General features: G+C 40.1%; 2 protein-coding genes across 8 annotated transcripts in view; one reads left to right on the top strand and one right to left on the bottom strand.

Moving 5' to 3' along the window:
• LOC131346877 (B-cell receptor CD22-like) overlaps positions 1-16,540 on the bottom strand; it is a 96,554-nt gene that overhangs the window by 31,865 nt on the left and 48,149 nt on the right. The window lies entirely within an intron of this gene.
• LOC131346902 (B-cell receptor CD22-like) overlaps positions 9,734-16,540 on the top strand; it is a 38,128-nt gene continuing 31,321 nt past the window's right edge. For 4 of the 5 annotated variants that reach the window (XM_058380675.1, XM_058380674.1, XM_058380679.1 and 1 more), the window contains exons 1-3: positions 9,750-9,784; positions 14,346-14,428; positions 15,140-15,484. In XM_058380675.1, coding sequence (XP_058236658.1) covers positions 14,371-14,428; positions 15,140-15,484 — 403 coding nt within the window. In that variant the 5' untranslated portion in view covers positions 9,750-9,784; positions 14,346-14,370. Of the gene's footprint in view, positions 9,785-14,345; positions 14,429-15,139; positions 15,485-16,540 lie in introns of all 5 variants that reach the window. The other variant, XM_058380677.1, reaches the window with a different exon arrangement.

Consider the following 16,540-nt stretch of genomic DNA (forward strand, 5'->3'; position numbering starts at 1 on the left):
ACTTTGCACCATCTTTGGTGACAGACTATACTCCTCCATTCACTGCAGCTCCACCAGTTCCATCTGCCCTGCCTACACCTCCTGCAGATCCTGTCTCCAGCTGCTGTTGCTTAACCACTGCCACCTGTGCTGCCCACAACTGCTGGAACTGCACAAGAGACACCTTCCCATATCGATTTCTCACCTGAGAACTATGACCTCACCCTACGACCTCTGTTAATTTTATTACTCTTTGTCTTTATCAGTTTAACCAATTTAACTCTGTCTGTTCACAAATAAAATAAAGAAATTGCAGTATGATGTTATATAATGTATTAATTTAATTACATTTTAATGAATGTTGCAACCGTCCCCTGTTAGGGGGTCAGTTGCAACATTTCACTTTGTCTGTTAAAGTTTACATTGTTCATATATTATTACACGTATGGATGTTACAACAATGTGGGTGAGTAGCTGACAGATTTAAGTGTAATATATTAAAATTTTGGCTTTCTACTAAAAACGGTCACTGAGAAACTGAAGAAAATACAAAAAGTGTTTCAACCGTCCCCGCTCTCCCCTACAATTATATGAAAATGTTGATCATTAATTTAATAATTGTCTTTCATGCATAAACAACCACCCTTAGTTACTGAACAAATTAAAATATTTACATTCCTTGTGCTAATTTTCTGTGCAGCACAAATACCTAAAGTAGATCATTTTTATTCCTCCAACACTGTATTATAGCAGGGTAGGAATAACCATCTATAATCCTTACTTCTGTAATCCAAAAGGATGGAAAAATTGATAATACAACAGACACACTACTTATCTGGTACACAGGATGCAAGATTGGCACACAATCTCACAAACATAAAAAAAATATATTAAAAACATTGTCCTCCATCTATTCATTCAATCACATATTTCCACCTAACTATCCACCTCATCTGTCCTCTGATATGAAAATGACTTAGTTATAATTAAACTAGCATCCAGAGTCTGCTTGTCATACGTTGCTGAGAGAAAATGTGCGGTTAACAGTCAACTCATTTTCATGTTACACAGAATGTTCATAAAAGTATGATAATCCTGACCTGAGCTAATTTACTGACTCACATCTCCATTCTTTCTTTTCATCCATGATGACATTAAAATCATCTGTTGCTGCTTCTGGCGTTTCATCGCTGACTGTGACGCAACCGTGATACCTGTTCATTGTACCTGTTCATTATACCTGTTCATTACACCTTTCAGTCATATATTTTCAGCGTGCGTCGTTCCTGGACACGGACATGCGCACCGACACAGGCACACTCTCTGAGTCCAGCTCCTCCACGGCGATGACGGCGCACGGTTAAAAAACCATAACAAACAAATTTGAAAAGTGGGGGGACATGTCCCCCAGTCCCAGTGGAAATTATTCCCCTGATTAACCCTATTGTAAACAGCATTAACATTTTTAAGCCTTAAATTTAGGTTTACATTTTAGGAATATAACATGTATCGCAGAAAACTCTCTACTGTCATCCAATTTAAAGAGGGTTTTTTTTGACAATTTCTTCAGCTAACACAGTGTAGCAGGGACAATGGTAAGGGAAAGGGGTTGGGAAAGCTATTTCAGCAAATTACACTGAAAATTGATCAGGAAAAACAGCTTCACACTATCCGACTATGCCACCCTAGGAATTTCATCCAAGGAATTAACATGCAAAGGATCAAATCACCAATAATGAGACATTGGCCACCATACAAAAATAGATAGTTTATTGACAGTTCTCTAATAAAAGCGGCATTTAAATAAATAAAGATACATTTGTTCCTTTCTCAGTAGACCATGAAGGTTCAAAACCAGAGTCAAAGCAGGGAACTGGAGCCAACAAACAGAGGCAGAGGGTCAGGCTAACCTCTCCACAAAGATTCCTTTCTTGCACATGTACACACACACACACACACATACACACACACACACACACACATACACACACAGACACATACACACAAACTCGTGAAGGTGAAGAAGATCACTCCCAAGGAATGACCACTCCCCTACCCCGAGTGCCCAGACCCAGGCCAAAAATAAAGAATATACATACCAGGAAGAAGAACAATGAAATAACTTTTAGGTACATTTATCAGGCTTAGTTAACGAAAAAACAACAAAAAAAAAAACAATTAAAGCATATACAAGGTAAAGACAATAATAATTCGACGTACTGTATATATATATATACAAAAGAAAACTAAAAAGTTACCTGAAGCAATACAGAAAAGGCTTGGTTTGTAAAACACTGAAGCGATACTTCGCAATGAAAGGCAGCGTGCATGCTGCTTAAATGTCCGTGCCACCCCAAAGTGGCATAATATTCGGGTGAGGGCTCCCTTTGGTGGGAGGCGAGTGAGCTGGTTTGAGGAGGGAGACATGGAAGATCGGGGAAATGTGGTAGTAAGATGGAGGTTGCAGTTGTTAGGAGACTGGGTAGACTTGTCTCGTGATTACGAATGGGACAATGAAATGGGGACACTTAAACTTGAGGTTATGGGTGGAGAGCCACACCCTTTGGCCAACATGGTATTGGGGATGTGGTTGTCACCTTTGGTTTGCTTGGAAAAGCTTTAGACAAATTGCTTTTTGGAGGTGCACATGAGCACTTTCCCAGATGACCTGGCTCCATTGTATCCAATCGCCTACAACCATGGACCAGAGAAACAATGAGGGCTGCTTCCCCGAGACACACTGAAATGGGGATAATCCGGTGGACAAATGGATAAGGGAGATCTGGGCGTATTCCATCCAGCGTATGAACTCATTCCATCCTAGTTGATCACGGCTGCAATATGATTGTAAATATTGACTGATTTTTTGATTCAGGCATTACACCTGTCCATTGGATTGGGTTGATAACTGGAAGTGAGTCTCACGTTGATATCCAGTTGACAGCAAAAGACTCTCCAAACCTGGGAGGTGAATTGTGTCTGACTGTCAAACACGATGTCCTCTGGGAGGCCGCAGAAGGGCTTTCAGAAGTATGAGGTGGCAGGCTTTGGAGAATCTGTCAATGGCTCATAGTATAGTCGTGAACTTGTTAGAGCTTGGCAGATCTGTGACAAAGTCAGTAGAAATATGTGACCATGGTTGTTGGGGTATCGGAAGGGGTTCTAAAAGTCTGTGAGAGAGCTGATGGCTGGGCTTAGATTGGGCACAGGTCTGACAGGCTTTTACATAATTTTCCACATCTTGAAGTAGAGAGGGCCACCAGAAGGTGTTTTGAAGAATGGACTTGGTTCTTTGTATTCCTGGATGGCCTGACCCTCATGAGGTGTGAACCCAATGAATAATGCAGGGCCAAAAGTTAGTGGGGACATACAGTTGGTGGGGCTGGACATTCTGGAGGTGAGAGTTCTGAGACTTGGGCTCTTCAGATTTCCTCTATTATGTCCCATCGGATGGGTGTAGGGAGGATTGAAGGAGGTAGGATGGGTTCAGCGTTCATGGGCTGATGGATGGGGTTGTGATGACGTGAGAGGGCATCAGCTTTACCACTTTAATTCCAGGCCGGTATTTCACGGTAAACTGAAAGCAGGTAAAGAATTATGCCCACCTGTCCTGATGGGGATTGAGTTTCTTGGCGCTGTTTATGTATTAGAGGTTTTTATGATCAGTTATTACTTGAAATGGATGTTTTGCCCCCCCCAAGCCAGTGTCACCATTCCTCCTTGGCTTCCTTAATGGACAGCAGTTCTCGTTTGCTGATATTGTAGTTGGCTTCTGCTGAGGTAAGTTTCCTGGAATAGAATCCACATGGGTAGAACCTTTTTGCCTCGCCATGGCACTGTGAAAGGACTGCCCCGATTCTGTGGAATCCACTTTCATTACGAATGGTGCATTGGGGAAAGGATGTTTGAGAAGCTTTTATTGTCATTTCAACCACATATAGCTGACGCAGTACATAGTGAAATTAAACAACGTTTCTCCAGGACCTGGTGCTACATAAACATACAACATAACGTTTAAACACACACAAAAAACAATAAGACAGAGCTAGAACAGAAGATTGTACTAGCTACATAAAGTGCAAAGTGTGCAACTAGGTGCAAACAGAGCAAAGACAAGAAAGTGCAGAAACAATAAGTACAAAAAAGACAACACAACAAACAGGACACAGCGCAGAAAAAGAGAACATGGGCAATGAAATGTAAAATGAAATAATGTACATTTAAACTGTAGAAAAGAGTTGATAAGGATATCATCAGTATAAGCAGTATAGCAATATAGCGGTTCATCAGAACATTGAACATTTCATTGATGAAGGCTTGAAACAATGCTGGTGCAATGGTGAGCCAATACGGCATAAATACATATTTGTAATTTCACCTGAAGGTATGGAAGGTGGTTTTCCGTTCATGTCCTTCTTTGATTCTGATCAGGTTATATGCACTCCTAAGATCAAGTTTTGTAAATACCGGAACTATTCGAGGGCTGTGGGCACTAATGGAAGAGGAAATGGGTATTGTACTGAGATGGAGGGGTTCCGGCCCCTGTACTGTGATGGAGGGTTTCAGGCCCCTGTAGTTGCACGGCTGGAGTCTGCCATCTTTCTTTTCTACAGCCGCAGGGGATGTGGAAGGACGGATGTGGCCTGCCACCAAGGCCTCATCAATGTATTCTTCTATAGCCTGGCTTTCATGGTTAGACAGTGGATACATCTGGCATTTGGGGGCATAGGGTTAGGCAGGAGGTCAATGGAACAGTCCCATGGTCGGTGAGGGGGCGGTACAGTGGCTCGTTCTTTGCTACACTTCTCTGAGAGGAATGAGTTGCAGGCTGGGCTCTTCACAGAAGTGGTTAAGCATGGACAGGTGGTGTGAACACTGAGGCAGTTATTCAAGCAATATGGGACTACTGAGTCAGTTCTTTGTCCTGCCAAGAGAACATTTGATTTTGTACCTGGAGCCATGGCAAACCTAAGATAACTGGGTTGACTTGTGAGGACTTGACATAAAAGGAGAGTTTCCCTGTGTAGAAGAGTCCCATTTGCATGGTGATAGGAATGGTATGACAGGTGATGTAGCCCTCTCCAATGGGTCAGTTTTTGACTGCTATGGTTCGGAGTGGTGCAAGGTGATGTAGGGAGTTGTACCGCTTCCACGAGTTGTTGATCAATAAGATTGACAACAGCTATGGCATCAACTAGGGCCACAGTGCAATGGATATCATGAACAAGGTGCAAGTTTATAGGAACAGTTACACTACACAAACAGGAGATCCAGCTCACCTTAGAGCCTTGATATGAGTGTTTCTCTGGACAGGCAGCACACTGGTGAACAGCTGGTGACGTCATTGGCGTTATTCTAAGGAGATGCGGGTCGCGAGTGTTAGTTGTATGCAGTGCACTGATCTGCTCGTGGTAGGCCAGCAGCATTTCCCTTTGTTGCCTCACAATTGCCTGAAGCTGAAAAATGGCAGCTGGATCCGTTGCAAAGTATTCTGTAATGATTGCCCTGAAGTGGAAGATCCATAAGCAGACTTTACTGAGATACAAATAATCCAAAGTAAACAGAATCCAAACAGTAATCTGAAAGCAGTGTCAAAGAACAGACAAAGACTAACAATCAGATAAACTTATCCAAGAAAGGGCAAAGTGAGAATCAACAACAAAGAAGAAATAATCAGGGTCATACACAATAAGTAATACAGAAAACAAACGGCTTGGTACGTAAAACACGTAAACAATAATTCACAAAGAACGGCAGCATGCACAATGCTTAAATGTCCGTGCAACCCGGAAGTGGCTTAATATTCAGGCAAAGGCTTCCTCTGGCATTCTGGAGAGGGTATAGTGGATCAGGATATTACACCTGCACAAGGAACCTATAAAAAATTAAACTCTATTAGTGTTACCTCATTAAATTGGACCTCCAATCCCAAATATACAGACATATTAAAACTTACATACCAATCGTGGAATGTGTTATAAAGGAACAATAATGCAGCAGCTTTTCATAGCAAATTAAAGCAGGAAAGCCCCAGTCCAGCAGCTGCATCAGGCTCTCACAACTAAAAAAAGGAATCTGTCAAGTTCTAAAATATAGGCCAGTGCTTCGGAAACACATGACTTATGACTACAACAAATTAACTGCATATATCCTCTACCTGCACTGATGTCCACGTCCGATTCATAAAATGATGGCAATGACCCTGCAAACGAAGGTTAAGATAGGACATAGCAGTTGAAAGCTAAAGCACACTTAATAATCACAGTCTCTGCAGAATAAAAAAACATACATCTACGAAACAAGCATTGCATTCACCTTACTGCCCCAGGTTACCACATCCAGTTCCTACAACGATAATAACATGTTAACAATGCTGTGGTCTACTAAAAGTAACATATCCCAGGTTGCATGTATGCTTCCAGTTTTTTTTATAAGCTAGAGAGTGCTGCTGATTGGCTAAAACACCAAGCAATAGCCACAGAGGCCATTGAGCCTCCTGCCACACAGGAAATGAAATGATGTGCTACATATGACATCAGCAGTGTATCTTAACCACAGTCTCAGTTGGCTGTTTGCTTGTTGGACAAGAGGGGTGAGTAAGAACAGTAAGAAAATGTTTATTTATTTTTATGTTTATTATTTTACTAAATTGACTAATCCAATGTCTTAATTTCCTGTGGACAAAGAGGGTCAAAGTAATTTATTTTACTAATTTTGCTATAATTAATTTTGCATAATTTTCCACATCTTGAGGTAGAGAGGGCCACCAGAAGGTGTTTTGAAGAATGGACTTGGTTCTTTGTATTCCTGGGTGGCCTGACCCTCATGAGGTGTGAACCCAATGAATAATACAGGGCCAAAAGTTGGTGGGGACATACAGTTGGCGGCGCTGGACATTCTGGAGGTGAGGGTTCTGAGTCTTGGGCCCTTCGGATTTCCTCCATTATGTCCCATCAGATGGGTGCAGGGATTGAAGGAGGTAGGATGGGTTCAGTGTTCATGGGCTGATGGATGGGGTTGTGACGATGTGAGAGGGCATCGGCTTTACCACTTTTAATTCTATGTCGGTATTTCACGGCAAACTGAAAGCAGGTAAAGAATTAGGCCCACCTATCGTGATGGGGATTGAGTTTCTTGGCTCTCTTTATGTATTAGAGGTTTTTGTGACCAGTTATTACTTGAAATGGATGTTTTGTCCCACCAAGCCAGTGTTGCCATTCCTCCATGACTTCCTTAATGGACAGCAGTAAAAATGGCTTGAACTTTACTCAAGTCCATTTCTACACCACCTTGGTAAATAACGTATCCTAAGAACGTGATGCTGGTTCTGTGGAATTCACATTTCTTTGCTTTTATGTACAGATGATGTTGTAGCAGCCAGGTGAGTACTGTGTATGTGGTAAACATGATCATTGAGGTTTGTAGAGTTGATAAGGATATCATCAATATAAGCAGTATAGAAATATAGTGGTTCATAAGAACCTTGAACATTTCATTGATGAAGGCTTGAAACAATGCTGGTGCATTGGTGAGCCAATACGTCATAAAAACGTATTTGTAATTTCACCTGAAGGTATGGAAGGTGGTTTTCCGTTCATGTCCTTCTTTGATTCTGATCAGGTTATATGCACTCCTAAGATCAAGTTTTGTAAATACCCATGCCTTCTGGAACTGTTTGACAGCTGTGGGCACTAATGGAAGAGGAAATTGGTATTGTACTGTACTGTGATGGAGGGGTTCAGGCCCCTGTAGTTAATGCACGGCCGGAGTCTGCCATCTTTTTTTCTACAGCAGGAGGGGATGTGGAAGGATGGATGTAGCCCGCCACCAAGGCCTCATCAGTGTATTCTTCTATAGCCTGGCTTTCATGGTTAGGCAGTGGATACATCTGGCATTTGGGGGCATAGCATTAGGCAGGAGGTCAATGGAACAGTCCCATGGTCGGTGAGGGGGCGGTACAGTGGCTCGTTCTTTGCCACACTTCTCTGAGAGTCCCCAGGAATGAGTGCAGGCTTGTTGCAGGCTGGGCTCTTCACAGAAGTGGTTAAGCATGGACGGGTGGTGTGAACACTGAGGCAGTTATTCAAGCAATATGGTACTACTGAGTCAGTTCTTTGTCCTGCCAAGAGAACTTTTGATTTTGTACCTATAGCCATGGCAAACCTAAGATAACTGGGTTGACTTGTGAGGAGTTGACATAAAAGGAGAGTTTCCCTGTGTGGAAGAGTCCCACTTGCATGGTGATAGGGATGTTATGACAAGTGATGTAGCCCTCTCCGATGGGTCAGTTTTTGACTACTGTGATTCGGAGTGGTGCAAGGTGATGTAGGGAGTTCTCTTCCACGAGTTTTTGATCAGTAAGATTGACAACAGCTATGGAGTCAGCTAAGGCTACAGTGCAGCGGATATCATGAGCAAGGTGCAAGATTATAGGAACAGTTACACTACACAAACACCAGCTCACCTTAGAGCCTTGATATGAGTGTTTCTCTGGACAGGCAGCACACTGGTGAACAGCTGGTGATGTCATTGGCGTTATTCTAAGGAGATGCGGGTCGCGAGTGTTAGTTGTATGCAGTGCACTGATCTGCTCGTGGTAGGCCAGCAGCATTTCCCTTTGTTGCCTAACGATTGCCTGGAGCCGAGAAATGTCCTCTGGATCCGTTGCAAAGTATTCTGTAATGATTGCCCTGAAGTGGAAGATCCATAAGCAGACTTTAATGAGAGACAAATAATCCAAAGTAAACAGAATCCAAACAGTGATCTGAAAGCAGTGTCAAAGAACAGACAAAGACTAACAATCAGATAAACTTATCCAAGAAAGGGCAAAGTGAGAATCAACAACATGGAAGAAATAATCAGGGTCATACACAATAAGTAATACAGAAAACAAACGGCTTGGTACGTAAAACACGTAAACAATAATTCACAAAGAAAGGCAGCATGCACAATGCTTAAATGTCCGTGCAACCCGGAAGTGGCTTAATATTCAGGCAAAGGCTTCCTCTGGCATTCTGGAGAGGGTATAGTGGATCAGGATATTACACCTGCACAAGGAACCTATAAAAAATTAAACTCTATTAGTGTTACCTCGTTAAATTGGACCTCCAATCCCAAATATACAGACATATTAAAACTTACATACCAATCGCGGAATGTGTTATAAAGGAACAATAATGCAGCAGCTTTTCATAGCAAATTAAAGCAGGAAAGCCCCAGTCCAGCAGCTGCATCAGGCTCTCACAACTAAAAAAAAGGAATCAGTCAAGTTCTAAAATATAGGCCAGTGCTTCGGAAACACATGACTTATGACTACAACAAATTAACTGCATATATCCTCTACCTGCACTGATGTCCACGTCCGATTCATAAAATGATGGTAATGACCCTGCAAACGAAGGTTAAGATAGGACATAGCTGTTGAAAGCTAAAGCACACTTAATAATCACAGTCTCTGCAGCATAAAAAAAACATACATCTACGAAACAAGCATTGCATTCACCTTACTGCCCCAGGTGACCACATCCAGTTCCTACAACGATAATAACATGTTAACAATGCTGTGGTCTACTAAAAGTGACGTATCCCAGGTTGCATGTATGTTTCCAGTGTTTTTTTTTATAAAAAAAATAGCACTAGAGAGTGCTGCTGATTGGCTAAAACACCAAGCAATAACCACAGAGGCCATTGAGCCTCCTGCCACACAGGAAATGAAATGATGTGCTACATATGACTTTAGCAGTGTATCTTAACCACAGTCTCAGTTGGCTGTTTGATTGTTGGACAAGAGGGTTGAGTAAGAACAGTAAGAAATTTTTTTTTTAATTTTTTGCTTAATGCTTATTATTTTACTAAATTGACTAATCCAATGTCTTCATTTCCTGTGTACAAAGAGCGTAAAAGTAATTTACTTTACTAATTTTGCTAATAATTAACAACTTTTTCTGCTTAGCAGTGCTAATCAGCTACCTTAATTAGCCAAAAGTTTCTCATTGCTTTATTTTGTCTCACTCCAAGTAAACATATAAAACATATTATGTTGCTTTGTATGTGGAGAACTCGTGTCAATATTTAAATATTTTCTTTGTGTGTAAGTTCTGTAATCAGATGACAGTTATTATAAATAAAAACGTCTGCTGCAACATACTCATACACTCATACACTAGAATGTAAGTAAAAATAATGAAATACACTATATCACTCTGCTACTACTATTGCCAGAGCTACTGTTATAGAATATCATATAAATTATAACTATGCATTTTTATCCTGCAGTGTGTTTTAGCTCCTGTTTTACAGTTAAACAAATAGTTTGAAACGTATTGTGTGTTGCTGAATCAGTGGGTGCATCTGTTCACACATGACGACTGAGGTGGTAAACGCACTCTGTACACAGTGCATACACAGTGTTTATTCTCACGCTGGCACATCCTGCTCTCTTTAATAACATTTGAAAATTGTTCTAGATTTTATAGAGCCATTGTGTTGCAAACCATTTTTTAGCATTAATTTGGCAGTGGTAGTAAATAAACAATATACAAACATCAGCAGTTAATGAAACAAAATTCAGCAAAGATGCATCACTGGATCCAGCTAGCATGATTACACACAGGATGTGGGTGCTTTTGCTATTTTGCTGACAGTTTGTTGTAAAACACTTAATATTGTTACATATATCATGTATCTTGTGTCATCATGTGTCTTCAGGTATTATGATATTATATTGAGATATTTTGTCCCTGTCTCTGAGTCCAGGCCCAGGAGAAACCTTGTCTCATACAATTTATTATTTTCCTGCTTTAACACAGTCACATCTGCGTTGTTTATATTGTTGAATCAGGTATGTTAAGAAAAGGGAAGAGACCCGATTTTTCTATTATGTGTTCTAAAGTGTGTCAGAGATTAGAATTAGTGTGTCCCCAATCGTAGGATGTTGAAATGTGAATCCCAAAAGTAGCGGGATGGTTTACAATTTCTGGTAGATTTTTGAAATGTGGCTTTTTGGACACTTTTTGCTCACAAATCCTTGTGGATTACATTATATAAATTAAATTATATAAGCAATAATGAACAAAGAAAAGCAGAAGTATAAATATAGAAACCGATATCACACATGCACATGCTCACCTACACAGTGTGCAGTAGACGTTGATAAAAGCAATACATTCTAAGCTGCTCTGCTTCTGCACAACCACATTCATTTACACATCTCCATATACGGTAAACAACTTCCACTTCAATAGCACAGTCACAATCTAAAGGTACTGCTAATTGTGGAGCATGTCAAAAGGTCGAAAATGTTGCACACAGTAGAGAAAAAAATTGGTTTATTTGACACTTTTGTAAAAGGCTTCCAGCAGTATCCACAAACACAGGTAATAAATAAAATAAGAAGGAATATAACAAAAAATACTAAAATACCCGGAATTAAGGGTACAAAAATATAACAAAATATATAACAAATAACAAAATATTACACAATATAACAAATAACAAAATATTACACCATTTAACAAAATATAGCAAACAATACTAAATATAGAGATTTGAGGAATAATTGTAGAGAATTAGACAAATACAATATAACTAATGTGCAAAAACACAAGTGTTTAAATGTACAGATGTAGTGAGGTGATATGCAAAAACTGTTCATGTGCAAAAACTGTGTGTTTATGAGTCCTGTGCAAACCAGAGTGTATTGTGTGTAGTTTATTGTACAGTCCAGGACAGAGAGTAGTGTCAGCACTGACTTTTCAGGACAGAGAGTAGTGTCAGCACTGACTTTTCAGGACAGAGAGTAGTGTCAGCACTGACTTTTCAGGACAGAGAGTAGTGTCAGCACTGACTTTTCAGGACAGAGAGTAGTGTCAGCACTGACTTTTCAGGACAGAGAGTAGTGTCAGCACTGACTTTTCAGGACAGAGAGTAGTGTCAGCACTGAAGCTGCTTCTCTGTCTGGAGATGTTGCTGTACAGTGGATGAAATGGATTGTCCATGATGGACAGGAGCCTGCTCAGCACCCTCCTCTCTGCCACTGATGTCAGGCTGTCCAGTTCTGAGCCCACAATCGAGCCAGCCTTCCTCACCAGCTTGTCCAGACGTGAGGTGTCCTTCTTCTTTATGCTGCCTCCCCAGCACACTGCCACATAGAAGAGGGCACTGATAGAACATCTGCAGCAGCTTCTTGCAGATGATAAAGGAAGCCAGCCTTCTTAGGAAGTACAGCTCTGTCCTTTCCTATACAGAGCGTCTGTGTTGGCAGTCCGGTCCATTTTATCATTCAGCTGAACTCCAATGTATTTGTTGGTTTTGACAACCTCCACACATTCACCATTCAGTCACAGGCTCAGGTTGAGGCCTGGGCCTCCTGAAGTCCACCACCATCTCCCTTGTCTTTGTGGAGTTTAGGTGCAGATGGTTAACGTCACACCATGCAACGAAGTCCTGTATCAGTTTTCTGTACTCCTTCTCCTGTCCCTTCCTGATACAGCCAACAATAGCAGTGTTGTCCGTGAACTTTTGCATGTGGCAGAACTCTGAGTTATACTGAAAGTCCGAGGTGTAGATGGTGAACAGGACCGGAGAGAGCACAGTCCCCTGTGGCGCTCCCATACTGCTGACCAAAGTGTCAGACCTGCAATCCCCCAGTCTCACATACTGAGGTCTGCCTGTCAGGTAGTCTGTGATCCATGCCACCAGGCGTGAGCTTACTCCCATCTCTGTTAGTTTATCTCTGAGGAGCAGTGGCTGGATGGTGTTGAATGCACTGGAGAAGTCCAAAAATGTTATTCTCACAGCCCCACTGCAGCTGTCCAGGTGAGAGAGGGATCTGTGAAGCATGTAGGTAATGGTATCCTCCACTCCCACCTTCTCCAACTGTGGCCTAATGTGGTGTAGCAGCACCCGCTCCATGGTCTTCATTATGTGAGACGTCAGGGCGACTGGCCTGAAGTCATTCAGCTCTCCAGGGCATGGTTTCTTTGGGACTGGGATGATGCAGGATGTTTTACACCGAGGTACCCTCTCCTGCTCCAGGCAATGTGGGCGTGGTTAATGTCAGCGGTGCTGAGCCATCTTGATTTTCATAGATAGATAATATTAAAATATTATTGTGAGGCTCTTTTTGTTTTTTTGGCATCCACATTGTCTTATTTGTGGCGAAAAGGATTTTAAAGAGAAAAATTATTTGTTTTTTTTTAATCAGGTAAAAACGCTCCACCAGCAGTTATAAGAAGATAAACATACAGAACAGTATGAAGTAACACTGTGGGCTAACTGTAACAAGCCCAGTGAAGTAGATTCACACAGAGTGACACGCCCCCTACAAGCTGTGCAGCTCTGCATCTAAATCTAGTTTGAAAAATTCAGTTTACTGTCATTACACTTTCCTACCACTAGGGGTTTCAGCTCAGCAGTAGTTCTAAATATACAAACATCCTTGTGCACAGGAATGAATCACTTTCTGTACATAGAAACGCACATGAGCTTTAAAGTTTAGTTAAAGTAAGTTTTAAAGTGAGGCTTTTTTAAAGAGCCCTGGCTTGTAAAATGTGCACAACTTTTTGTTCATTCCATTTAAATTTATTACATTTAACTTCAGTGTTTGGAAAATTTTAACTTCAAACATCAGATTCTGCTAATTCAATTAATATGCAATTAGTGCATGACAATTAAGCGTATTTTAATCCTGCATTAGCTGCTTTGAACGGAGCTGGTATCAGTGAATTCATGCACTGATTTTGATTTGTAGCTTGTGAATGTTCCATTATTGTGATTTATTAAAATGTTGCTAAATGCTTAAAGAATGCTCCTAATATTGGAGGAATATAGTATGAATATTTTATTGGAAATGAAACCCCTGGTGGTGTAAACTCCAGAGTGATGAAGTGTTGTGATGAAGCAAAATTACTGTCTCCACCTTAATGATTATTTTCCCACATCTGCACTTCACCATCTGTTTTTTTATTCTTTTAACCTTTTTCATCTGTTTATAGTTATAATCAATGTTGTCAAATGCCCATAAAACAAAACTCCATAAAACTTGTTTACATTTAGAGCAGCTATAAACAGTCATTCCTTCACCAGCATCCCTTTTTTCTCTCTTATGAAATCAAAAGACAACAGAAACAGCAGCTTGTCATGTTACTGAGAAACGATGTAGTATAAACTCCTCTGTCCTGAAGATGTCAGGAAATTTACAGCTTCACCTCTGACTGTTACAAAGCCCTGACACTGGAGACTCCTTCCATAAATAAACATCTCTCACATAGTTATGTATCATTTAGTCTAAAGAAAGTTCAGTGTAACTGTTTAGTATCTTGTATGCTGGTTTTGTTACTTGGTGTAATTTTATTTTATGTTTTTAGTTACATGTAGAATCTTTATAGAAGAATGATGTCCCTAAAAACATCTTCTCTGCTTTGTCTGATCTTTCTCCTCAGGATCACAGGTGAGTCTTACATTTACATTATCACAGTCACACACACTGGAGACAGTAAATACAGATTTAATCACCAATATTTGTTGAGACTTTTTATCTACAAATGTATAAATCTGTAGTTTTATATCAGTGTGTCACTAGCAGCTGTGGTGTCTGAAAGATTTCTAATCTAATCCAATCTAATCTAATCTAATCTAATCTAATCTAATCTAATCTAATCAGTGGACAGTAATATTTTAAAAAGACACTTCTATATTAAATTCTATATTAAATTTACATAGTGCACACAAGACAAATTAGCTTAAGATCAATTTAAGAACCCAGAGTAAATTAATGTGTATAAACTTTAAACATTTATACAATTTAAATTAAAATAGACAAAAACATTATTTATTTGCCTAAACCTGAGGATGAAATATTGTAGTTAAAAAGGTGTCTGTCAGTGACACTGGAATTAAAGTATAAAACACTTAACACTGAAAGTGTGAATAGTGGATCATAATGCAGATTCACAGTTTGATTATTAATTCCACATGACGAGTCCTGAATTCTGAACACACCCCAAATCCTGCACACAGTTTTCTTCCAGTGGTGAAGAATAGTTTTTATTTCTCCAACCTGGAGTTCCAGAGGAGAAAAGTGAAGCTGTGAGCTAACTGAGTGTTTGATGGGGTTCAGGATAATGACCTCTAATCACCTCTTTCATCTATCATGTTTCAGCAGCTCTGGGGACTGAATGGAGTGTGAAATACAGCCAAAGAAATCTCTGTGCTTTAAAAGGATCTACAGTGTTTATGAACGTCACTTACACACACCCAACACGTCTTACAGTGAAAGACAGGTTTTGGTTCATAAACACAGTTAAGGGTAAAGAGCCGACTGATCTGTGTAATGAACCAGGTTACTCAGGTAGAGTGCAGTATTTAACAGATGGACAGAATCACTTCTCCCTCAGACTGAGTGATGTGAAGAAAACAGATGAACACATGTACTACTTCAGAATCACAACAAACACAGAGAAAAACAAATACATGGGTTATCCTGGAGTTACACTCACTGTTACAGGTAAATAACATCATCTTATTTTCTAAATATAATTACCCTAAAAAGTATTTGAACCCTTATTCCACACTTACAGTCTCATAAATTTTTTACAGTTTCACTTTCTTTTCAATTTTCACTTCATTATAAAGTGACATGTCAAAGCAAATGACATTTATTTTAAAGAAAGATGCCACAATTCAACCAAAACCCTTCCTAAAAATAGATACTTACGATTAAAAATCTACATAATTATTATACAGAAAGTAAGTGGACACTCAGTAGTGTCTTCATTACAGATCACAGTGTAGCGTGTTTGGAGGGTTCGAGGGAAGAGGAAACTGGTGGCAGGCTTGGAGGCAGATCACACCTGAACCTTTCTTTATCTTTTACAACTCGCTTTTCATTGCACAAATTATGCCTCTACACACACACACACACACACACACACACACATGACTCTCCCTTTTCTAACCCTGCCACAGAATTCAGCTTACAGATCCTTACAGCTCACTTCCCTCAGCTCACAAATTTTCTTTTGTGAAAATTCACAAAATTTTCTGTAACAGTTGTGCACAACATTTCTATTCCTTTTCAACCAACAAACCTTTCAGTTCATTCACACTGGAGCATTGTCAGTCTTTTATTATTCATTACGTCCAGGGATTCTTGATAGAGTTTAGGTCTGGACTCTGTGATGAGTTCCATCAAAAGGCTGCTGTTTTTTTTTTCACTTCTGTCACGTGAATAATTTCTTCTCTGAAATCCAGAAATCATCTGTACACTTCTGAGTTCATGAAACCATCAGAGAACACAAGCTCACTAACCCCACTGTAGGAAAACATCCCCAGCCTTTTGTGAGATTTATAGATTCCTTACTGCTCTCTTTCTTCGCATGTGTTTTTCTTTCCACATTTCACCCTAGCTTTCTGTTGGTTAAGGTTGATAAATGGTTCTTTGGTTATTATTTTTTATTACATTATTTTCCCTCTGTCCCCATCATTGATCATTTAAGCTGTATCTGCATCAGTGATATCTGACACAATCTTTGCTCCTGTTTCTAACCTGTATATTTATTTT

The sequence above is a fragment of the Hemibagrus wyckioides genome, linkage group LG26, assembly GCF_019097595.1.
Source record: "Hemibagrus wyckioides isolate EC202008001 linkage group LG26, SWU_Hwy_1.0, whole genome shotgun sequence".
Taxonomy (NCBI): domain Eukaryota; kingdom Metazoa; phylum Chordata; class Actinopteri; order Siluriformes; family Bagridae; genus Hemibagrus; species Hemibagrus wyckioides.